Here is a 26,092-nt window from a genome sequence, read left to right on the forward strand (position 1 = left end):
TCTACCCCCTTCTCCCTCCCTTCTCCCTGTCCACCCGCTATCCCCCTGTCTCACTCCCTTCTGTCCTATCTACCCCCTTCTCTCTCCCTTCTGCCCTATCTATCCCCTTCTCTCTCCCTTCTGCCCTATCTACCCCCTTCTGGCCTATCTACCTCTTCTCCCTTCCTTCTGCCCTATCTACCCCTTCTCACTCCTATCTACCCCCTTCTCTCTCCCTTCTGCCCTATCTACCCCCCTTCTCTCTCCCTTCTGCCCTATCTACCCCCTTCTCCCTCCCTCCTCTCCCCCCTTTGAAGTTCACTTACCTTCCAGGAGTGCTGCAGTGCCAACTCTCCCAACTATACCGCGGTGCGTGCGGCTTCACTGCTGAGCGCCGGAATATTTACTCACATCATAAAATGCAATTAAATTGGTCTGACGTGATCTGTTTTTCACAAAACCGTGCTGCCTCCTACTGATGATATCATTGTTCACAATATATTCCTGTATGCCATCTCTTAATAAACTTCTTCCCCTGTTCCTGAGTAGCATTTAGTTAATTAAGACAGTTGCCCATTTATGCTACTAGCCAAACCTGTAATTCGTGGATGTTATTTTTTATCTTCCTATCATATCTATTATTTTTAATTGATAAATAAATATTGGTGACAAAACCAGGCATTTTACTTTCAGTTCCTGAGTACTGGTTTAATAGTAGCATATATGTGCTACCAGCCAAACCTCTAATTTGTGGACAACACAAAATATCTTATTATTGCTTTTGGCAATATATGGCATTTGACTGTTTCAAATTCTTGCATAGGGTGTATATGGGGGAAAAAAAAAAGGTAATTTATTTTCATTTTTACCAGCGAGTATAAAAAAACATTTCAAAATGTCCGTGAGGAAAAGTTATTTCAGTGTTTAAAATCTAGTGCACATCTTGTTAGCACCAAGGGCAGTTGTGCTTGTACTGGTAGTGATGGTTTTATTCTGTACTTCACTATAAAATAGTTTGCAAGCTATCTTCACCCTGGATACTGACCACTCAGTGAGTCCTTGGTTGTATTTGTGACTAGAACTGTGACTGTGGTAGGGAGTGGCCTGGAGTGGAGCTACCACTACCATAAGCACTGGCAGCACTTTCCAGAGCTAAGATGGGTAGCAAGCAGTGGCACTGTCAGATGAAAGCAGCAGATTTTTTTTTTTTTGCCCCAGAAGATACTGAGGAAGAAGAGCTTTCGGGTCCCAATAAAGTAGAAGATCCTTTTCCACTTGGGCAGAAGGTGTAGATTATGAACCAGGCTTAATAGTCAATAGACACATCTTCCAGTTTCTCTGTTGAATATGTTCCTCCTTCCACTGTGCAGAAATTCTACTATTTGTCCTGAGTTTACAAATACCCAATGTTTTTATGTTTTTTTGCTTTTTTTCTGCACGTTGTGGTGCAAAAAGTACCAGTAGCGTTTTGCTATTTCAAAACCATTTTTTCCCCAAAGCTGGTCATTCTGGCCCATGTTCTATTTCAGGTATCTTTGAAGCCGGCCAATGAAATTCACCCCATCAAACCATATATTTTTAAAAACTAGACACCCCAAGGTATTTCAAATGCTGGTATTTTAACCATTTCCATGCTCAAGTTCTACCATCAGCCTTTATCAAACTTTAGGGTAGTAAAAAAAAATTGTATTTTTCACACACGTTGTACTCCAGGTATAACTTTACTGCACCTGGTATATGTCACTGCCAAACACCACCCCAATATGTGTTCACCAACATCTCTTAAGTGCAGTGATACCCCACATGCATGGGTTTGTTAGATTGTTCGGGGACTAAAAGGCCGTTTTTGAGGTGTGCATTTTTCAAATTGGAATTTTGACATGTCAAAAAGTCTGCCCACATATCCTATTTCGGGTATCTTTGAAGCCGGCCAATACAATATACCCCATCAAACCAAATATTTTTGAAAACTAGACACCCCAAGGTATTTGAAATGCTGGTATTTTAACCTTTTCAATGCACTAATTTTACCACCAACCTTTGTGAAACTTCATAGTAGTAATTTTTTTTTGTATTTTTTTCACACACGTACTTCAGGTATGAATTTAACGCTCTTGGTATATGTCCGTGTCAAACAACACCCCAATATGTGTTCAGTAACATCTCCTGAGCGCAGCGATACCCCACATGCATGAATTTGTTGGGTTATTTGGGAGGTAAAAGGCCAAATCAAATCATACATTTTTTAAACCCATCAAATCATAAATTTTTTAAACGTAGACACCCTATGGGCACTTATAATGCCAATATTTTAACTCTTTCCATGCGGGAATTTTTGTGAAGATAAAGAATTGTAGGACTTGCTCATAAAAAAAACGTATTTTTTCTTTTTGGTGACAGTAGGGATTTTTACATGTTACGATTTTTTGAACATGAATTTTTTTTTTTTTTACTAATCACACTGATTAGTGAGCTGGGCTCCATTGACCTTGCATGGTTGGATGCAGTACCTGCTCGAGAGTTCTCAAGACCCTCTGTTTTCTATTGTTGATGCCATCTTGTGAATGATTTACACAATGGCACTTGTGGTTGCTCTTCGGAGCGATCACAAGGCAATCAGGGTAGGGGGATTGTGTTGCTACATGCCTCGATATCGGGCTTTGTCTTTATCACGTAAGATATCATGTACGGGCTTTGTTGTTAAGGGGTTAAATTCTATCCTGCTCCACTCTGGGGAACATTTTTTCTTTAAAACAAAAATTCTATAAACGGAAGGTACAGACGGTGTAAGGGAGCTCCCTCTTTGAGGACGCCCTCTAAATGCCATTCAGAATCAAAAAAGGCACAGCCGCGAAATGAAATTTGTTGCCCAAAAATAAAACAAGAATTTTGTCCAAAGCGATTTTGCTCGCCATGCGCAAGTCCAGTGGAATGCATTATCTATAAAAATAAAAAGTTAACAAAAACCCCAATTCTTAAAAAATATTTTTTTTTCCCTTTCAAAAAACTAAGGGAAGATTTTTTTTTTTTTTTTTTTTTTTTTCTATAATGCCCTTTAGTCTTTCCACTGTAAGTGGTTGTGCTGATCACAACGTGATCTTTTCGGAGGAGCAGTGGGAGAAGGTATGCGGTCTGACCCATCACTGCTGTATGAGCAATAGGGACCAGGAAATGTCGTATAAGTTGCTGGCTCTTTGGTACAGGCCCCCAACAGTGGCGACGCATTATAACCCTACTGTTGTGGATGCATGTTGGAGATGCAGAGCATCTCCTGGCTCCTTGCTACACCTGTGGTTGCCCACGAATTGTCCCCTTTTGGACGGCCGGCTGGCCAGCCAGCCAGCCAATCCCCTTTACACCAGGATTTTTTCTTCACCAGCATATGCCTTTTCTGATCTCATGGTATGTCTTCTGTTGTGTGTCACTTGGGTGACCAGTCCTTTGCAGTGGGGCGACCCAGCCCCTCCTTCATTGTTGGAGTTGGTTCCGGCGGAAGCAGATTCTGGAGGAATTGATACACTGACACTGGTTCCATTGGTCTCTCTCCAGCTCTCGATCCGGACCCTTGTGGGAGTAGAGTGGGCGGCGAATCAGAGGTTTCCCCCTGCGTGTCCTGCATTTCCCTTCTTTTTCTTTGCTTTCTCCCCCCACTTTTTCCTGTTGATTTACCCACAATTTAAGCTAATTTGACCAGGGCATAGACAACCTCTGCTGCTGCCTGCACTCTCGCCGGCGCTCCGTTGTAGCCACCCGCTGTAAGTGCTGGCAGTAGCTGAGGTTACCAGACAGGAGAATCCAGGTCCCCCACAGTAGGGGACCTTTATTAGAAGACGACCTCGATTAGAAGACAAGGGGTATTTTTCAGAGCATTTGCTCTGGAAAAACCTTGTCTTATAATCGAGCAGATACAGTAATAATCCACTCACTAACACTGCACAACTACTACAAAAAACATATTCCTAACATTTGACACCTTCATGGATATGGCATGTGTGAAATGGTTTTATGGCCCTCCTAACCAGGGAGTAAATTTATCGAAGATGCTCTGACTGAACTGTATATCTATTCCATGTTAGTCTAGCTAATTTACTGCAATAAATTCCTACTCTAGAAATTCTTGAAAATGCTCTACCCTTCCAAGGGGGTGGGTTAGAAGAATTTAGCCAGCGTACATGTCCTTTTAACATACACCTATCAGCCATTACATTATGACCACCTACCCAATATTGAGTTGCTCCCACTTCCGCCAGCAAAACCCATTGAGGCATGGACGCCACTAGACCTTTGAAGGTGTGCTGTGGTATCTGACACCCAGATGTTAGCAGAGCTAAGCTGTAAGGTGGGCCTCCATAGATGCATTCCAGTGCCACGTTCTCCAAGTAAGCAACACACACACCCCTAGCCATCCACACGATGTAAAAGAAAACATGATTCAGCACATTACCCCATCGCTCCATGGTCCAGTTCTTATGTTCACGTACCCATTGTAGGTGCTTTCTGCAGTGGACAGGGATCACCATGGGCACCCTAACTGGTCTGCAGCTACACAGCCCCATACGCAACAAACTGAGATACACTGTGTGTTCCGACATCAGAGCAAGCCTCAACCTTTCCAACAATTGGATCTGAACACACAGGCCAGCCTTCACCTACTCCAGTGGTGGTGAACCAATGGCACACGTGCCACAACATGCCCGCAAAGCCCTCAGTACTGGCACTCACCCAAGTTGCTGACTCACCAGCTTTTTCTGATTGTGTTCTGGTGAGCAGCTTGAAGGTGTTACAGGTGGGAGAAGGGCTGCCAATTATAAATTATTATATTGTGTTCTGTTATTTGCAGCTCCCTGGCTTCTTCACGGTTTTAGATATATATTGCTTTACTTTTAGTAACGTTGCTAAAAAGTTTAGTAATTTAATGTTCTTGATCCTGCAGGAGAGTTGGCAGACAATGCAGGACAATTACTGCAAATTGTTAGGCTCCATTTTGTTACACACCAATATAATTTCAGTGCAAACGTGAACGTTATTTAATAAAATCCTTTTCACGAATAGACCCTCTTTTCATGTGTTGTTCAGCTTGGGCAGGTCGATGGGCCAAATAGTTCTGTTGACACATTCTATGGAAAATTTAGACGGGACAAATTGATGAACTGTTGTGGATCGTAATTTTGTACCAAAAAAAAAACAAAAAACTTCCTCTCCATGTGTAATATGCATTGTTAGCACTTTGAGGTCTGCAACTTGTGTGTGTGTTGGGGGGGATAAATAATCAGGCACTCTGGCTCAAAAAACATTTGCCACCACTGACCTACTCCAATGATCCTTGGTCACCAATCACTCGTTCTACACATTTCCTAGTTACTGACCACTGCAGACCTGGAATACACCACAAGAGATGCTCTGACCCAGTGTTCTACCCAATTTGGCCTGTCGGTCACTCAGACTTATGCTTGGCCATTCTTTCCTGCTTCTAACACATCAACAATGACCAAGTGTTCACTTGCTGCCTCATACATCCCACTCACAGGTGCCATGATAATCTTATCAGTCTTATTTACTTCACCTGGCAGCAGTCATAATGTTATGACTGTTCAGGGTATATCCACCAAGAGAGGATAAGAGGAAAATAACACACAACCCTTCGAAAGGACTTTCTTTACTATTCATTTTTCATGAACAATAGCACTTTACAATTTCCTTTAAGACCATTCAGTAGTTGTTCCAACCCACTCAGATGCCTGAGCAGTTGGGGCAGCAGACCAGTCATCTGTGCTTGCTGGTTGGGAACTCCAGTCCTCTGCTATAGAAATTGAAGAGATTAAAGGTTAGAGACTTGCACATATTAGGAACAAATTCAGTGCCTAAATCAATTCAGCAGGGCACAAATATACCAGATATTAAAGCTCTAATAAAAATCACTTTTCTGGGAAATCAGAAAAGCTGATGTACAGAACTGGAAAGTCAAATTAAAATAGAAGTGCTAGTCATTGAAGCAGTTATGTAAAACCTGTTCCTCACCTTGAGGTTTTGGAGCAGCTTGAATGTCTGCACGTTCTGAAAATGAGAAAAAAAAAAAAAAAAAAGTAAAATAAAAGCCAAAATCAATAAGTGGGCCCCTCAGTCTTTTAGAGCACTGCAGCGTGGCAGTCTCACCTGGCGCAAACTGCTGAATAGGCACAGATGGAACCTGTACGCCCTCCGACCAATCCGTAACCTCTGCCGGTGGAAAATCTGGGACTGGTGCAGTCCATTCACCTTGGTACTCTTCTTTTGTAGCAGCCTTCTCTGCTGCAGCTTGTTCCTCTTTATCAATCTGAAAGCAGCAGAAATTTATCACAAGCCAGCAGTTTAACACCCCCCAGATCTCATGGAAACCAATTTCAGATTGAAAGGCATGTTAATCAGTTTCACACTCTCATGGCTGCTGAAAATCAGTAAAGTAGTTAGACCAAAACTAACCTCATCAGGATCCCTGTAGAAGTACAAGTCAGGCATAACCTCCCATGGGTGTTCACGAGAAATTGTACCCCTCATACGCAGGACCTCACGAGCCAACATCCACCACATGAGACCAACGGAGTGTGCACCCTGAAGAAGCAATGCCAAATATATCAGTGTGTAAGTAGAAGACTCAAAGATGTGAAAGGCTGTGGCAAAGTTACTATCCAACACCACTCACTGAAGCATTAGGGCTACTTGTGGTGTTGGCGAAAAACCTGCCATATCACTGTAGCACACATCCTACACTCAAGAGTTCATAGACCAGATTGGTCTCAGCTCAGAGTTCTAACTGTGTGCAAAGCGACCCAGTGTTATCCAATCACATAACAGATAAGTGCCACTTTTTGTGATCAGAGAAGGTATAATATGGCACATAAAATCCAGGTAAGCTGGAATGACTATTGCAAGAAGACAATGTTACCAAGTACCTCTGTAGCTTGCAGTCTTGGCAGAAGGGATTTGACAATAGAAATCCCTTAACTCGAAATAAGTCCAAGCCATTGCACAGTAACATTTTTCACACTAGAAGGTTTTCAGCAAGTAAAAAAGTCAGTCAACTGACAACTCCATGACTAGCTTTAAACAAATTAGTGCACAACCAGACCCCGAAGCTAAATTATGAACCATAGGATGTGTCACTTTCTTGCTATGGCATCTGAAGCAAGACAATCCTTACCTTATTGTTACAAGGAATAGCAATATCCACATAGCGCAGGGGTGAATCTGTATTGCACAACGCAATGGTGGGAATGTTGACATACGATGCCTCAGTGAGGGGTTGGTGGTCAGCCCTAGGATCGGTCACCACTAACAGCCGTGGCTCACGAAAGGCAGCCTGGATCTGGTTGGTGAATGTACCGGGTGTGAAACGCCCAGCAATTGGTGTGGCACCACACGCAGACGCAAACTTCAGCACTGCACGCTGGAGAGAAGAAAGTTGCAATGAAACAGTTCTTCCAGGTAGTAATGTCTCACTTCAATCTGCAGACAAAAACTGTAGCAAAGATCACTATCAAACTCCGATCATTGAGCACGGGCTCTGACGGTGTTAGCGAAAATCCTGCTTCTGTATTAATGTAGCACACTTCCGACACTCAAGAGTTCACCAAGCTATATTATACAGCTGAAGCTCTGAGCTTTAACAGTGTGCATGACTAGGTATCCCATTTAGTTATGCTATGGAAAGGCACAACAGATGTAGGTGGTGTGATTACAAAGATATTTGTGTCCACTAATTAGTTGAGCCAACTTTTACAGTTTATAGCATCTGAATATACCACCATTGTTAAATGTAGAGCATGACAAGGATTTATAATTCTAGACACATCTTAACTTTCATATTCATCTAGCACAGGATACCAAGCAATGTTAAAGACCAAAAACATAGGGTCAAGATTGGTGAAGAGGGTGTCCAGCAGACATTCAACACTTAAAAACGTTCAATTTGATAACCAAAGTTGCATACAGTTAACTAGTAATTACTTGACCAGTGTTCCTTGAAGAGATGACACAAACATCAGCAGGGTTTTCAATGGCTACGATGGCACGAGCTGCAAGTAGCAACTTCTCCCATGTGCGCTTTAGGTTTATTATGTAAATACCTAAAAAGACAACAGCCATGTTAAACTGGAAAAACCTGGCACAGATACAAAATTTGTGTGGGGGGCTCAGGAGGGTTTGCATTGTGCAGATTGTGAATAGACAGCCTAATCTCCCATGTTGCTGCAGGAGGATTTCCCTGCAACAAAGTGGTGACTTACAGGTGCTTCCTAATCGACTTCTTTGCACAGCTTTTTAAGAACATACTGATACATCCAGTCATGGAGGTACATTAGCCATAAGCCCTTTATTTGAAAATAACACCATTATATGCATTATTCCATTCTCCCCTGCAAGCTCATTATGGAACTCATGTGAAATTTCCCTGATCCTTGGCTTGCAGGCCATTGCCTGAATGCAGTTTACACTGCCAGCTCTGTACAGGGCATGCAAGAGCTCTAGAAGGTTTAATGAGACTTGACACATGGGCAGAACTAATTCACGTTAATTCAAATGCGAACACTTTCCAGCCAGTAACTTTTGATGGGGCTGCACAGGGAAAAGCACATATCTTTCAACATTGGCCAGCATATCAGAATATAAGCATTTGAGCATTCATGTCCTACAATGTCACTAAAATCACATAGGAAAAACTCAAGATTTAAGTGCACTTGTGCAGGTGTAAAGGGTAAACAAGATGTCACTTTATAGGGCACAACATTTTCACCTAAGCATTGTGCTTGAAAATGTAGAGTTACCGTAGCAACAAAAATAATTTATATTTGCTACAAGTTTGGCGAGCATAACACAAGTGTCCTTACATGCACTGGATCCTGTTACCCACTTTAAAGTCAACCGTACACTCACCATCACTTTTTCTCTTGTAGATATATTGCTCCATTTGGAAGTCGAGGTTTGTGCCACCCAAGTGAGTTCCTGCAGCCAGGAACTTGAGGACATCTTCCTCCTTCATTTGAAGGACTTCAAGACCTCCGGACATTGTTAATTACCCCCTTTAAAGCAACGATGGGGAACCTGAGAAAACAATTACACATAATTGAGGCATAATGAGCAGCTTATTAACACTGTAAATATTTTAAAATACACTACACGTGGCTCCTGGTGGCATATTCGTAAATAAACCACTAGTATGAAGGGGGTATACTGGTACATTACCACTGGTTATCACAATGGTATAACATTCGAAACACGTTGTTTAAATTATAGCTTCAGACCATGCGAGGCGCCATGTTTAATATATAGGAATACCTCACGTCTGACCCACCGGAGGACATTTTACCAAAACTCCGATAAACACCTCGACTTCCACAAACCCGCTCACGCATATTTACATCGTTGTATGGGCACGTTAAACAGAAACGTTTAACACATTTAAAGCAATGCGGCTCTAAACACATTGTGAAAGAACGTCATTCCCCTCCCCAACCCTTTACTTGACATATCAAAGGAATTCAATGAACAAGTGCCTAGTTATAACATTCAGCTTGGATAACAGTAACGAGCAACGTGCTACGACAGAGTATGACGCTTCCACAGCAGACCGCGGCCATTTCGAATAATCCATACGAACACATTTAATGTTAACTAGGGCAAACTTGATTGAGTAGCACTACGTTAATCGTTAGAATAATATTACCAAAGTAAACGCACTTCAGATACCATAGGGCAGAATGAAGGCGTACACGGAGGTGAACCGCTACTAAATTTCATGGCTTTAAAACTCAACTCTTGCACGCGTAAGAGTTGTTGTCTAGTGGTGAGTATTTAAACCAATTAACAAAACTCCAAAAACACTCACTGGACACAAAGCCGTATGGAGATCCCGCCTCGGCAGCTTGAGCAAAAGAGAACGTGAAATGGCAGCGATTCCTATAAGTATACTACTAATTGACCAATCACTTACAGTGTTGTACACCCATGCCTTAAGGTGTCCAATGAAAAAACGCTTTACTCCAAAAAGAAGGCAGGGCACCAGCCATATTGGTACTCCTGGAAAGGCGTGACGTACCTACCGATTGCTGTCTTCTTACGTCTAGTTTTATACGTCTGATGCGGGCCTTTGTGGTAAAGCATTTTTGGTAAAGATGATACCTTTATTGTCTGACGTATAATGGATTGCAAGCAAATGCATTGTTGTGCAGGTGGTGTCCCTCCATGTTAAACCTTTACAACGAACTGTCTGATATTCCCTGAGGTTATTGTCCGAAAGAGTAATGTGTTCGCAGAGCCAAGTAAATTACACACCCATACCTCCCAGCATTTCAAAATGTGAAAGAGGGACACTTTTTTTTTTAACATCGCTCTCGCTGATACATCAATACAATTGCACTTTACAATGCCGCCCTTGCATCGCTACTTAAAACACTCTACATTTTTGTCAGCACAGTCATACATATTAAAAATAAAGAACACATCGCATTCCCATGAGGCTCAGCCAAACATACTACTTCCATGATGCTGGCTGAGCATGATGGGAAGTGCAGTGAACGGTAGATATTAGCTGTGAATTACAATTCCCATGATGCTCAGCCAGCCAGGTGTCCACACAACTAGGCATCGTGGGAGTTTAAATTCACAACTAACGCTTGTCATATCATCTGCTGTTAACTACAGTTCACATGAAGCTCAGCCAGACATACTGCTTCCATGATGCTGCCTGAGCATCATGGTTAGTGCAGTCAACAGTAAAGCTGCAGATGCTAGATGTGAACTACAATTCCTGTGATTCTCAGCCAGCCAGGTGTCCGCCATAATGCTGACTGAGTATCATTGGAAGAGTAGTCAACAACAGCAGAGATTTTTTTTAATTAAAAAAAAAAGACTAATCTTCACACTGCCTTTATACACACCTGCCCATAAACACACACATATACACATACACTGTCCTTACACACACATATAAACATATACTGCCCTTACACGCAACTGCCTTTACACACATATACATATACACTGCCCTTACACAAACCTTACAAATACACTGCTCTTACACACACCTGTCCATACACACACACAAGCTTAGAAACACATACCATATTTTCTGGCGTATAAGACGACTTTTTAACCCGTGAAAATCTAATCAAAAGTCGGGGGTCGTCTTATCCGCCAGGTACTGAAACTTACCGAGCCGGACTGGAGAATCACGAATCTCTAGGGGAGGGGCGAGCGGGGAAGCCACCTCCCCTGGGCCGGTCTTCAGGGCCGCGCCGAGGTAGCTGCAAGATCGTGATCTCCCCAACTAGCCGTGATCAGCGGGCGCCCGATGAGCCGGGCTGGTTGGGGAGATCACGACCTCCCTCTAACTAGCCCAACATTAGGGAGATCGAGGTCTGGCACTTCAGACCTCGGCTTCCGTGCTCCCTAATCAGTACGCGCCGGCTATTGATGCCGAGCGCGGGGATGACGTCATGTACCGGCGCTCGGCATCAATTGCCGGCGCGTAGTGATGAGGGAGCAGTAAAGCAGAGGTCTGAAATGACAGACCTCACGCTCCCACAACTGGATGGAAGTTAGAAGATGAGAGGTAAGAGATGGGGAGAAAGGGGAGTAAGTGCAGTGTATGTGTATATATGTGTGTGTAAGGTTAGTGTATGTGTATGGTCAGGTGTGTGTAAGAGCAGTGTAGGTATTTATGTGTTTGTAAGCTGGCGTGTGTGTATATATATATATATATATGTGTGTGTGTGTGTGTGTAAAGGCAGGGGTGTGTGGTGAGGGCAGTGTATAAATGTGTATGTATGGACAGGCGTATGTTAGTATGTGTAGATATATATATATATATAATGTGTGTGTGTGTAAGGGCAGTGTATGTATGTATATGTCTGTGTATGGGCAGTGTATGTGTATATGTGTGTTTGTAAGCTGGTGTGTACGTGTATATGTGTGTAAAGGAAGGGGTGTGTGAGGGCAGTGTGTGTATACATGTGTGTGTGTGGACAGGGATATGTTAGGGAGAGCTGACCCACCCAATTCAAGCAGGCTTTGTATACAACAACCAGCCAATCATCGGTAAGGTACATCGCTTGCCGTGATTGGCTGGTTGTTGTATACTGGGTAGAGGGGTAGTCTTGTATGGCGAGTATAGCCCAAACTCTATATTTTAACTGGAAAAGTTGGGGGTCGTCTTATACGCCCAGTCATCTTATACGCCGGAAAATACGGTACATATTACACCCCATTCTCCCCATCTCTTACCTCTTCCACCATCCTTCTTCCTTCATTCTTCATCCTCCATCCTGTGTTGGGAGCATGAGGTCTGTCACTTCAGACATCGCTTTACTGCTCCCTCATCACTATGCGCAGGCTGTTGCTGCAGAGCGCAGGGATGATGTCATATCCCTGCGCTTGGCATTATTTGCCGGTGCGTAGTAATGAGGGAGCAGTAAAGCGAGGGCTGAAGTGACAGACCTCGCTCTCCCTAATGTTAAGCCGACTAGAAAGAGATTGGGATCTCCCAACTAGTCCTGCAGGCTGCAGCTGCTGATCGGGTGGCTGTGCCCCCAGCTGCACCTGAGGTGAGAACGGCTCTCACCTTACCCTAACCTCTGCCCCTGGGAGAAAGGTAGGGATAGAGACCCAAAATCGAGACTGTTCCGCTCAAATCAGGACAGTTTGGGAGCATGCAGATAAGTACATCAAAGAATATAAGAGTACAAGCTAATACAGGGCTCGACAAATCCCAGGCGCCAGGTTGCCATGGCGACAGAGAATTTTGTCCTGGCGCCTAGGTTTTGTCAGCCTCTTACATCCATTAAAAAATGTGGATGTAAGAGGCTGAGTAACCACACGGGGGCGCTGCTGCTGCTATCTGCCCAGGAGTCTGGGCAGACAGCACAGCTACTCCGAGCCCGCCCCCGAGCCTGAGATCCCTCCCACGGAATGATCCTGTAGGCTGAAACCGCGGTTGCTGCAAAACCAGCAATCGTGTTTATAGCTGCCACAGGCAGCTTCAGGGAAGGGGGTTGTGTGTTGATTGGTTCCCCACACAAGTGTGGGGACCTGACCCAACACCCCCCTGCTGCCTGATCGCTCCATGAGAGCTACAGTGCACCGTTAACCCCTTCAATGCCGCGATCGCGGCATTTAGGGGTTAATTCCCGTTTTGTACGGGGCTCTGCTGCTGGTGGTCTGCCTGGAAGCCCAGGCAGACCAGCAACAGCAAAAACGAGCCCCCACAAGCCCTTTGATGATTCCTGTAGGCATGGAAGCCTACAGCAGTCATCAAATACTCCCCTCCCTGCAATGGCTGCTCTATAGACCAGCAATTGAGTCCCAGCTGCCAGAGGCAGCTTCAGGGACAGGGGAGAAGGTTCTTTGGTCTCCACATGAGTGTGGACACCAGCCCCAACACCCCCCTGCTGCCTGATCGCTCCATGAGAGCAATAGTGCAGCGTTAACCCCTTCAGCGCCACACTTGTGTATGATACATTCGTGGCATTGCAGGGGTTAACATTTTTCCCCACAAGCTTGTGCGGACTAAATATCAGTCAATGCTGTGCTCCAATGGAACATCAGCATCGAAAGAGTTAAAAATTTTTTAATTAATAATAAAAAAAAACAGCACTGACCTGAAAGTCCAGGGTGCTTCCAGGTCAAACGCTGTGAGTTTAGTAAGTGGACTGATGATGATCAGATCACTCCTAACCAACTGTTAGTTTAAAAAAATCCTGGCTCCTAACTTTTTTACCTGGCGCCTAGATTCACAACAAATTTGTCAAGCCCTGAGCTAATAAGCTTGTATGGTTCCCTGGCAAATGTTTGGAATGAGGGAAAATCTACCAAAAAAGGGCTTGTGATAAGTTTGTACACCAGGCTTGTGATGAAGAGCATACCATTTTCTAAAAGGAGAATTAGCACGGTTTTGGGTTATATAGGCAGAAAGAGAATATAAATTAATATTCAAATTTTGGGGTCCGTCTTATAATCAAGCAAATACTGTATATAGATTCGAGGAAAGAATAGAGAGGGGCTTTGTGACTTGAATAGATTTAACAAAAGTACAAGAGGGAAGTTTTTTTATTTAAAATTTGGAGAAATTTTTGAAAAAAGTCAGTCTACAACTATAGGGTCAGAAGCTTAGATATAATGTCAAGAAGTTTAGTTTACGAAGAGAATGGTACAAACGTGGGAAAACCCTGAAAAAACCCTCACCTTATATTCAAGAAAATCGATTCAACTAATAGATAGTGAAAATGCTTTTCATTATTGATTATTATCAATTTTATCGATTAGTTGTTGCAGCCCTACCTCAATAGAAGAGTAGTATGGGAAAAAAAGATTTGGGTATGGATACCTGAATAGAATGTCATGAGGCTGAAGAAAACATGCAAGGGGGGGTCTCTCAGACTGTCTCAGGTGTTCCCTGGGTTCTCTCTTTGTTACAGAGACTGTTCTGTCTTAAACCCGCACAATTATTTGAATTTGTCTTTGACTATCTTAATGATGTCAGTATTTATCTGAAGGCCTGAAATGGTTCTCTTAGTATTTCTACCGACGGATATCCCTTCTCCCACACACAAATGTACTATTTGTTGGCTCATTTTAGTAAAAGTGGCCCAGGCTCATCAATGAAACACAATGTCCTGATATGGGGATATTCTTACTATTTTTGATTCCCATACACAGATGAACATAATGTTCCATACACTGATGAATTCTCTAAATAGGTATGATAAGGCCATTTAGCTATTGTGGGGTTGTCTGTTAACTTGACATTGTTGTCTCCTTCACTCACATAGTGTCCTTTCTCTCCCCCAAATGAGATTAATATCCAAATTAATGACATTTTACAGCTGCCACTTTCACACATTGGCTCATCACCCATTTTCCGTAACCTGTAGATTCTCCTCTTCCTTTTGGCTAAGATCAAGTGAGTACCCCACAGGAATGCTTGGTCCTCTGGGTTTGAGGCTGAGCTAGCTTGAAGTCCAGAGGGCGCTAGGTTTTTTTTTGTTTTAACCCCTTAACGTCCATTGACGGCACGTCATGGAAAACGATCACTTAACGACCTATGACGTGCCTGACAATCACTTTCTTCGCTTAAGCGCTGTAATACCTTGATGTCTAGGCATTCAGCAACACTGAGATCTGCATCATGGGCCATGTCTGCCCCCTCCCCGTGGGCTTCAACATCCGCCATACAGTGTATGGTGGCGGAGGCCCATTTTAAAAGTTTAGGAGGCGATCAACGATCACCTCATAAACTTCAATGGTGTTGCTGAAATGCCTCGGCGACACCGAACACTCACCCCAGGATGTGCTGTGACCGCTCCCGTGCGAGTGATTTTGCCACTCGCAAAATGGCGCCGCGTCCTTTAAAAAAAATAACAAAGTTGGAAAAGTTTGCCAGAGGGTTTCCAGATCCTCTAGAGAACTCTGGCTCCACTTGCAGGTTGAATACAGGTACAGCATTCAACCATGCAAGTCAATGGTGCCCAGCTTTCTTATCACTATGTGATTAGTAAAATATTTAAAAAATAATTAAAAAAATATATATGGGGGGGGGAGTGGTAACATATAAAAATCATTATGCATCAGAGGAACCATCCAGTTCCAGCAAAATGTAAAAAAAAGTCCAAAAAGAATAAAATTAAAAAATAAAGTTTATTATTATGAGCAAGTGCAAAAATTAGTGCTGTATCTTCCAAAAAATCTTGACATGGAAAGAGTTAAAGTAAAAGCATTTCAAATACCCAAGGGGTGTCTAATTTAAAAAAAAAAGAATGGTTTTATGGGGTAAATTGGAGTGGCACAGACTGACCAAAATGGGGGAAAAAAGCTCACTTCCCAAATGTGGCATTTTAACCCCAAACTCGGGAGAAGTTGCTGAACACACATTGGAGTGTTGTTTGATAGTGATGTATACCTCAAACTTTGGCAAAGGCTGGTGGTAGAATCTCATGCATGGAAAGGGTTAAAATACTAGCATTTGAAATATCTTGGGGTCTAGTTTTCAAAAATATATGGTATGATGGGGTAAATTGAATTAGCCGGCTTCAAAGATGGCCCTATTAGGACATGGGGTCAGTAAGACCAGATGTAAAAGTTCTACGTTTAACAATGTGCACTTCCTAAATGTGGCGTTTTACCTCCGAAACAACCCGACATACCCATGCATGGGTGGTATCACTGTACTCAGGAGATGTTGCTGAACACATATTGGGGTCTTGTTTGAAAGTGACATATACCAGGAGCTGTAAATCCATACCTGAAACACAATTTTATTGATAAAAAAACACTAAATAAATTATTACCACAAAGTTTGACTAAGGGTGGTAGTAGAATTAGTGCATGGAAAGGGTTAAAATACCAGCATTTGAAATACCTTGAGGTGTCTAGTAAATTGCATTGGCCAGCTTCAAAGATACCCAAAATAGCACATGAGGTAGAATGACCAGCTTGGGAAAAAAATGGTTTTAAAATAGCAAAACGCTACTTGTACTTATTGCCCAATAACGTGCAGAAAAAAGCAAAAAAAAACCCAAAACATAAAAACATTCGATATTTCTAAACTCAGGACAAATAGTAGAATCTATTTAGCAGGTTTTTTTTCATTAGCTTTTTTTGATGAGTGAAAGATTTTTAGGGTAAAAGTCAGAAAATGTGTTTTCTTTTTCAATTTTTATTTTTTTTATTTTTATGGAAAATTAGATAATATGATCAAAACTATGGTATCTGAAGAAAGCCCTTCTTGTCCTGAAAAAACAATATATAACTTGTGTGGGTACACTAACTGAGTGAGGAGAAAATTACATCTAAACACGAGCACCACAAAAGTGTTAAAACAGCCTCGGCCCAAAAGGGTACAAAAGGTAAAACACAGCCTGGTCCTTAAGGGGTTACAATTACTTGCATTTACAGATATCGAGTATGGGAATTTTGGAATCACCGAAAAGACCCTGGTGGAACCAGGTCCTCTAAAAAGAAAAATATTTTTTTCTGGTGCGGAAAAAATTAAGTACCCCTTATGAGTGACCCCCTCTCCCCCTTTACCAATGTTTTTAGCAGTCACAGAAGCACCTAAAAACAAATCACTATTTGCTGCTTTGCTGGCATCACACAGTGGCATTAAGGGAGAATGTTGGTGTAAAAGGGTTAATGGTACAAAACAGCCTGCAGGACTGCTCTCCCTGCAGGGCCCAGAGCAACTGCACCCTAACCCTGAATCTGTTCACCCCACGACCCCCAAACTTTATTTGCTACCATCACCAAGTTCTGTTGAGGGGCAGTGTAGATGGACCCCAAATTGCATGTTGTGACATGAATGCTCAGGATGTGGGAGTTCCCATCCACTGATATTTTAAGAAAGGTAAGAGTTGTGCTAAATCAACACATAGTTCAAAAAAAGGGAAGATGCCAGTGAGCGTTGTGGCAATAGTACAGTGGATTCATCTGTATGAAGACAGAGCTACTGCGCAATTGTTGTTTGAGGGTTTTTTGTCTGGTTTTTGTATTCCCTTTCTGGGCATTCCCAGTTCTTTCAAAGTTAAGAATTTGCATTCTGCGTTAAATCATCCTAATGAAGTTTGTGAGAAGCTCGATTTAAGGATTTAACCCTTGGAACTAGTGCCAAAAAAGGAACCTGGTGAATTTCATTATTATTCATCATCTATGATATCCCAGGAGGGATTTGTGTTTGGATTCATACACATCATTTGATGCGGTCTTAAGTTAGGTAAGACAATTTGGGTGCTCTTCTTGCTGAAGTATAGAATCATCCTTCCAGTTGTTACCGGTTAGCCCATCAAGCATACATTTAATGGGTTATATTTGGGAAGGCTTTTATTTTGTTGATTGTTGTTTACCTACGGGTTGTTCAATATCTTGTTCTTATTTTGAAAAATGTAGTTCATTTGTAGAGTGGGTTGTGTGTCGGACTTAATTAAATCCTGCATTATTTACACAATTTCTTACGTTTGGGCCCTCCAAATTCCAATGTGTGTGCTGTACTTTAAGCAACATGTCAGGCCATAGTAGGCAGACTCGGGATACCTTTGATACCTGAAAAAAACATGTACCATGTACCTGCAGGGGATATCCTGTCCTCCAATGAACTTCCCGCTCGATCGGGCAGTTTAAATGTAACAGCTTTCCGACTTTCATGGGGGGGGTCCAGGCTGTCAAACGACAGCCTGACCTTCCGTGCAGAAGCAGGGATGTGTCCCTGCCGCTGCAAGAAAGGCTGGACATACCGGTACGTCCATAGGGGATTCTTGGGATGCGTTTTTTTGGACGTACCGCTACGTCCACAGGGGACTGAAGGGGTTAAAGAGGATTTAAGGTGTGGGAAAATATACCGATATCTTATAATGGCAGATCATGGCTGTTGGAAACTACTTTAAACAGGGAGCTTGAGTTGTTCACAGATGCAGCTGGGTCTTTCGGGTTTTGGACTTATTTTGGGGGCACTGGTTATCAGGTGCATGGCTGGAATCTTGGTGAGCATGGGGCTGCACACATAATGTAACGTTGTTGGAACTCTTCCCTATTATTCTTGCAGTAGAGATATGGGCCGATGAGTTGCGTAATAAGCACATTTTATTTAGGTGTGATCACTTGGGGTGGAGGACGCTCTCAACCTGCAGTCCGGTTGTTGCTGCGGTATATTAGTAGGGCTTACAGTAAGGTTGGTCAGTAGCACTTATCAATAGAAAATGGCTGTGTTACCCTTTTTATTTAAGTTAAAAGGTTTTGTAGATATAATGAAAAATTTTTTGTATAGGGTATAGGCCTAGGGATTTGAGGTACTCGGTGTCTTTTTCTGTTAAATGGGGGGCATAAGGCATTTCTGGAGGCAGAGTGCTCTGTGAAATGCCTTTTAACCCCCTTAATGCCACTCTGCCTCCAGAAATGCCCTTTTAACCCTCTATACGCCACTCTGCCTCCTGAATGCCTTAAACCTCCCTATATGCCACTCTTCCCCATAATATGCCTTTTAACCCTCTAAATGCCAGAGTGGCATATAGGGGTATAAGGCATTTCTGGAGGCAGAGTGGCACATAGGGGGTCAAAAGGCATATCATAGGGCACAGTGTTATATAGGGTTAAAAGGCATATCATGGGGCACAGTGGCATATAGGGGATATAAGGCATTTCTGGGGCAGATGTGCATAACTGGGGGGCAGGTTGGAAAATAGAAGGAAATAAAACCAAAATATTTTCTCAATCATAGCTTTTATTAAAAAAAAAAATAGTTTAGATGAATTAACATTTACTGGTAAAACTTTTTTCCTATAGGGTCGTCTTATATTCAGGCTTTTTCTTTTTTTCCTAAATTAATATTCAGATTTGGGGGTGTCGTCTTATAATCACAAATTACCGTATTTGCTCGATTATAAGACGACCCATCTTATAATCGAGCAAATACGGTAATTTGTTTTTTCTTTTGGATACAGCATCCCAACACCAACAAATTGGGTCAGGGTTTTAATGTAGTTTTACATTTGGTAAAAGTTTGTCAATGGCTTCTTAGTTCATGAAGGTGAAGACATTATCTCAATATCAATTTGTAGCTTATTAAGTGATGAAGTTCATCTCAACAACGTTGGTTTAGACATATCTTGTTCTGGTTTTCAAGGCGGTGTTGAACAGGCTCTGGCGGTTTGGAGGGGTCCAGAAGTTAAACCCCTTAATGACAATTGACGGTCCGGGCACGTCCCCCGAAAACGAAGGGTTAACGACAGTAAGTTAAATTGGTGCGGAAGATTGTATAGTGAGCCGGCCCATAATAATGTTTGAAAGCTTCATGGATTTGTGCTGGTGCTAAAAGTGTATTATTGCATCTTATTCTTCTCTCTGTTCTCAATTTCAGTTTACTTGTAGATGCAAAGTAAACACATGTTGCAGAATCTTGTAATACCTTTTGGTTGTACCAAAAGTATTTAGTAACGATAACTTTTTGTCAGTCTTCCCTTAATCAAATCAAAAGCACGTAAAATAAAACACACAGGATAAGTCTCACAAGTATATGCCCTGATCAGGAAATTCTAGAAATTGCTGTACCTCTCTACAAAGATAAGTGTTAAAAGGATTCTGATGAAATCGAATAAATGTACTCTCTAACCTGGTCTGGTAGAATATTGAGGATTATCCCTGATGACCATGTACGTATGAGCGTGATCAGACCATAAGGCAGTAGCGTACCTGGCGGGGGGGCGGTCAGCACTGGGTGCCGCTCATCAGGGGGGTGCCAACTTGCCGGCACCCGGCACCCCTCCAGAGACGGACAGTAATGTCCGCCGCTGGAGGAGAAGGCTCGCAAGGGAGCGGTATATAGCAAGATAGCGCTCCCTCGCGATCCGCGCGGCAACTGCTGCTGTGCGCCGGGGTTTGTTGTCGGATCCCGGCGCACAACACTGAAGCCGCGCCCACCGCCGTCCGTGGCCTCTGAACTGGAAGAAGACAGAAGAAGAGGAATGTGTGGATTGGTAAATGTGGAATCTGTGGATTGGTATGTGTGGATTGGTAAATGTGTGAGAGTGATGGGTGTTATGCTGTACCATTTCCAATGTCTTTTTCATTATGCTCTAAAGTACATCATAACTCCCATCACTCTATACTGTTCCATACAGTGGCAGAGCTGGGAGACAGAGGCCTTACACCCCCACCGCAGGACTCCTGAAAGGTAAGTGAACTTCAAAGGGGGGAGAGGGTAGATAGTTAGGAGGGGTAGATAGGGAGAAGGGAGTGAGACGGGGGGATAAGGGGTAGATAGGGAGAAGGGAGTGAGACGGGGTAGGTAGGGCAGAAGGGGGTGAGAATGGTTAGATAGGGAGAAAGGAGGGTAGCAAGAATATTGAAATAAAGAGTCAGAATGAGAGAGCGAAAATGAATGGATTAATGTGTGGATGAATTGTGTGAATGAGTGAGAGAATTAATGAATTTGTGAGAATCCATCAATGAATATGTGTAAATAATTTGTGTGAAAGAATAAATGACTGTGTGAATGAATTGTGTTAATGAAAGTGAATAAGTGAGTGACTGTAAAAGTGTTTGTGTTAATCATAGGTGTATAGTTGATTTGTCAAAAAGGCAAAGATGGTATAAGCAGGTGTTTATGGGACAAAAATGGCACAGGCAGGGTGTTTATGGGACAAAGATGGCACAGGTAGCGTGTTTATGGGACAAAGATGGCGTACACTCGGCTGTTTGGGAACAATGCTGACTCATGCTGGGCTGTTTGGGGGCAAAGATGGCACGTCCTATGTGTGTGTAATTTGGGTGCTGGTCAGGTTCTATGTGGGCAATGTGGACGCTGTTTTTTTTGGAGGGTTATTAACCCCTTGATGACAATTGCCGCTCCTGGCACGTCACGGAAATTCAAGTCGATAACGACAACTGACGTGCCAGGACCGGCACGTCATTAAACGGGTGCAGAAAGCGATCTATTTACGCTTTCTGCACCGAAACGGCGTTGCTGTAATGCCTCGACCTCGAGGCATTCAGCAACGCCATTATCGGCAGAAAGGGGCCATCTCTGGCCCCTCCCCGGGGCGTCAACATCCGCCATACTTTTTAAAATGTTTTAAAAGCGTTTAGGAGGCGATCAACTTAAACTTAAATGGTGTCGCTGGAATGCCTCGATCAGGAGGCATCCAGCGACACCAAACACTTACCTGGGGATGGACTGTGACCGCTCCGGAGAGCGGTCACAGCCGCAGCTGCCGGTGATCTTCGCCATCAGCAAGATGGCGGCGGCCCGGGAAAAAAAAAAATAAAGATGAAAAGGTTCGCTAGACGGTCTCCTGACCCTCTAGAGAACTCTGGCTCCACTTGCAGGTTGAATATAGGTACTGCATTCCACCATGCAAGTCAATGGAGCTCAGCTTTCTAATCACAGTGTGATTAGAAAAAATTAAAAATAAAATTATTAGAAAAAAAATAGTAAAAAAACAGTAAAATGTAAAAATAATTTCCCACTGATGTCACTATCAGGGGAACCTTCAAGTTGAAAAAAGTAAAAAAAAATAAAAAAAAAAAATATATATATATATATATATAAAAAATATATTTTTGTGAGCAAGTCCTAAAATTAGCATATTAGCTTAAAACAATTCTCGCATGGAAAGAGTTAAAATACTGGCATATTAAATGCCCATGGGGTGTCTACTTTTAAAAAATGTATGATTTGATGGGGTAAATTGAATTGGCCGGGTTCAACAAGGTCCCAATTAACACGGGGGGGAAGGATGGCCACACATCTAATTTCCAATTAGAAAAATGCACACGTACCAAATGTGGCCTTTTAGTTCCCCCCAAAAATGACAAACCCATGCATGTGGGGTATCACTGTACTCAGAAAAATGTTGCTGAACACATATTGGGGTGTCGTGTGACAGCGGCATATACCAGGAGCTGTAAATTCATACATAAAGTAGGTGTGTGTGGGAAAAATACACACACAAAAATACTACTGCAAACTTTGAAAAAATGCTGGTGGTAAAATGTGTGCATGCAAAGAGTTAAAATACCAGCATTTAAAATACCCTGGGGTGTCTAGTTTTCAAAAATATATGGTTTTGTTGGGCACACTGAAATGGTCCGGCTCAAAGATGTACCAAATAGGGCATGGGCAGTGGATCCCCAAATGCCAAAGTTCAACATTGAAAAATGTGCATGTCCCAAATGTGGCCCTTTTGACCCCAAACAGCCAGGCAAAATCATTCATGTGAGGTGTCGCTGTACTCAGGAGATGTTGCTAAACACATATTGGGGTGTTTATGATAGTGACATATACCAGAACCTGTTTATTCATACCTAAAGTAAAATGTGTGTGAAAAAACAAATGCAAAAAAATTACTACCATAAAGTTTGACAAAGGCTGATGGTAGAATAAGTGCTTGGAAAGGGTTACAATACTAGCACTTGGAGTACCCTGGGCTGTCTAGTTTTCAAAAATATATGATTTGATGGGGTAAATTGCATTGGCCGGCTTCAAAGATACCCGAAATGGCACATGGAGGGAAGAATTACCAGATTTGGAAAAAATGGCTTTGAAATAGCAAAACGCTACCTGTACTTATTGCTCCATAACGTGCAGAAAAAAGCAAAAAAAACATTGGGTATTTCTAAACTCAGGACAAATAGTAGAATCTATTTAGCAGGTTTTTTTTATTACCTTTTATAGATGAGTAAAAGATTTTTCAACTAAAAGTTAGAAACAATTTTTTTCTAAATTTTTCACCATATTTTATACTTTTTTTAATAGTAAATAATATGATACAATCAAAACAATGTCATCTAAAGAAAGCCCTTCTTGTCCTGATAAAAACAATATCTAATGTGTGTGGGTTCAGTAAACGGGAAAGAAGAAAATTACAGCTAAACACGAGCAGCGCAGAAATGTTAAAACGGCCATTGTCACGAAGGGTACAAAAAGTAAAATCAGCCTTTGTCACGAAGGGGTTAAAGAAAGCACTATTATATGTTCAGTAAATGTTATTTAAACGTATTTATTTTACTTATAAGTTATTAATTTATTTTTTCAGATTTCTTGTTGTTTACAGTTGACATACAGTTTACAAATTGGTGCAATAAATATTCTTGTCAACATAATTTTGTAGATGTCTTTACATTTGGGGGGGGGGGGTGCCACTTACAGGATCCGTCCCGGGTGCCAAATACTCTAGGTACGCCCCTGCCATAAGGTATTACTAATATGATTATAAAAGGACAGTTTTTAAAAAAAGAAGCCATGGTAAAGAAAGCATAAATCCTGGAAGAAGAATAGTAGATTTTTGGAAAAAAAGAAAAATCTGTAGCAGTGGGATGTTGGGTCCTCCAGACATCAAACTATTTTTGAGAATACATTTCCCAAAAGATAAACGCCAGAGACTTGATCTTATATTATATCTATCGCACAATTCATATTGCCTCGATAATGAGCATTCCAATGGAAAGCCTATCAGATTTTTCGATCAAAAAGTTCAGAAACTTTACCTGGGATTGATTAGGAGCATGCATACATACAAGGTGTATGTAACCTTCTGTCAGGACTCGGGTGATCAGGTCGGGTAGGAGCCCATGCGCAGGGGATACTTGGGGTTCAGTATGTAACCCACGGTGCATGATTATGCAAACAAAGACACCACAAACAGAAATCCAGGTAATGCAGTGTATTTCATGTATATAACAGGACCAGCAAATAAGGGTAATATAGTCTAAGCAAGTAACCGGACGTATGGCAAAATAAAATACAGGTAATAAGTCTTTTGGCAGGGAGCCCGCTTGGAAGGGCACGACAGACAGAGAGCCCGCTTGGAAGGGCACGACAGACAGAGAGCCCGCTTGGAAGGGTACGAAAAGCACACAGCCCACTTGGAGGGGTACAAAAGGCACACAGCCCGCTTGGAAGGACACAATAGCAGGGAGTCCACTTGGAAGGACACAATAGCAGGGAGTCCACTTGGAAGGACACAATAGCAGGGAGTCCACTTGGAAGGACACAATAGCAGGGAGTCCACTTGGAAGGACACAATAGCAGGGAGTCCACTTGGAAAGACACAAAGCAGGGAACCAGGAACAGTACAGGTGCAGAGCCACAGCAGGAAAGTCCATAGACTACAATACAAAGGCCCTGACTGAAGGGCAGGGCAGGTTCATAAAGGCAGGGTAATCCAGGTAACAAGGCCCAGCTGGATGTAGACTAGGGCTCAACCCAGGTAACAAGGCACACCTGAGTTCTGAGTGCTCCAGAGGGTGGAGGGTGGCCACTAGTGGTTGCAGATGTAAACACCACAGGTATTAAAAAAGCCATGGTTCAGGCAGCGAAAAATTGGTTCCTGACAGTACCCCCTCCCCAAGGAGCGGTCACTGAACGCGAACAGACTGAACAAAATCTGTACACCTTTAATAAACTGAGCAGAAGGGTGTACTTAACGTGATTTCTTCTTCTTCGGTAAAGCTTGTTCACAGATCTCCAGGTCTTCCTTTCTGATTATATTGCCATTAGAGGTAATAACACAATCGAAGGAAAGGTTATCTGTGGTGCAATCGTAGGTCAAATTAGGACTGGATGCTGAAGAAGTTGATGAGAAGGTATGATTCAGTGCTTTCTCTTTCCATGTACCAGGGGTCACATAGCTGCCCTGTACCCAGGGCACTACTGGGGGCAGGGGGGTAGTACCAGAACTGCACTGGTTCAAAACGGGAGAAGCAGGCTTGGTATGTGAAGCACTGATGGAAGGCCCCTTCCTCCTCAGAGATGGAATAGGGTCATGTATCTTTGCTATCAGTCCAGAGGTGATACTAGGGGCTATGGTAGTCTCTGGTGTATCACTTTGCTGAGGTAGCAGTGATAGGAGTTGCAATCACGGCTGAACAGAAAGCAATAGGAAGTTCATCCATATGGGAGCAACCCACACTGCCACAGACTGTAGGATCACAGACGCTGCATTCCATCACAGAACAATCATCAGGCTTCAGCTGGACATCCACCGGAGTTTGAGAAGCACCAGGAATCACCAGGGTTGGTATATACTCCATGGGTTCACTATGCTGGGGAATAAAGCTACTTCCCCTTTTAGCAGAGCTCTGTGGTTGTGACGTAGACTGCTCAATCGGTACAGAGGGTTTAGGAGGTTTCAGAGGACATTGGGTGATCCAGTGTCCCTTTTTGCCACAGTAAAAGCAAGATTCCTCATCACGCCTTTGTTGTAATTCGGTTGTGGTAAGGGGTTCACGTTTCCTAGATTTCATAGGAGATTCCTTTTTAACACTGGTAACAGGCTTGTTGGATTTCTCAGGTGATGTAGCAGGTGTAGGTGAATGGTCTTCATGAGAGTGATTGGAGTTGGAGTCCCATATTTGCATTAATGATTTGCACAGTTCAAGCAAGCATTCTCCTATCACTTTGATGACTAAAAGTAACCCCGCTGACTCCTTGTAACGGCCTTTGTATTCTGTCAGGACTCGGGTGATCAGGTCGGGTAGGAGCCCATGCGCAGGGGATACTTGGGGTTCAGTATGTAACCCACGGTGCATGATTATGCAAACAAAGACACCACAAACAGAAATCCAGGTAATGCAGTGTATTTCATGTATATAACAGGACCAG

General features: G+C 42.7%; 1 protein-coding gene and 2 non-coding genes across 3 annotated transcripts; all 3 read right to left on the reverse strand.

Moving 5' to 3' along the window:
- Positions 1-5,678: 5,678 nt before the first annotated feature.
- On the reverse strand, positions 5,679-9,867 carry LOC149274205 (small ribosomal subunit protein uS2). Its single transcript, XM_089505704.1, has 8 exons — positions 9,839-9,867; positions 8,887-9,054; positions 7,963-8,081; positions 7,157-7,402; positions 6,439-6,567; positions 6,133-6,292; positions 5,998-6,033; positions 5,679-5,779 (listed from the first exon to the last, which is right to left on the reverse strand). The coding sequence occupies exons 2-8, from the start codon at positions 9,017-9,019 to the stop codon at positions 5,679-5,681; spliced, it is 924 nt and encodes a 307-aa protein (XP_089361830.1). The 5' UTR covers positions 9,020-9,054; positions 9,839-9,867.
- LOC149274206 (small nucleolar RNA SNORA62/SNORA6 family) lies at positions 6,625-6,780 on the reverse strand. Its single transcript, XR_016279438.1, has one exon. It is a non-coding gene; the product is annotated as a small nucleolar RNA SNORA62/SNORA6 family (small nucleolar RNA).
- On the reverse strand, positions 7,473-7,633 carry LOC149274207 (small nucleolar RNA SNORA62/SNORA6 family). The gene has a single exon (XR_016279439.1). It is a non-coding gene; the product is annotated as a small nucleolar RNA SNORA62/SNORA6 family (small nucleolar RNA).
- Positions 9,868-26,092: the final 16,225 nt, after the last annotated feature.

The sequence above is a fragment of the Sceloporus occidentalis genome, unplaced genomic scaffold (genome assembly GCF_023333645.1).
Source record: "Sceloporus occidentalis isolate IW3139 unplaced genomic scaffold, rSceOcc1.0.p SCAF_343, whole genome shotgun sequence".
In the NCBI taxonomy this organism is placed as follows: Eukaryota; Metazoa; Chordata; class Lepidosauria; order Squamata; family Phrynosomatidae; genus Sceloporus; species Sceloporus occidentalis.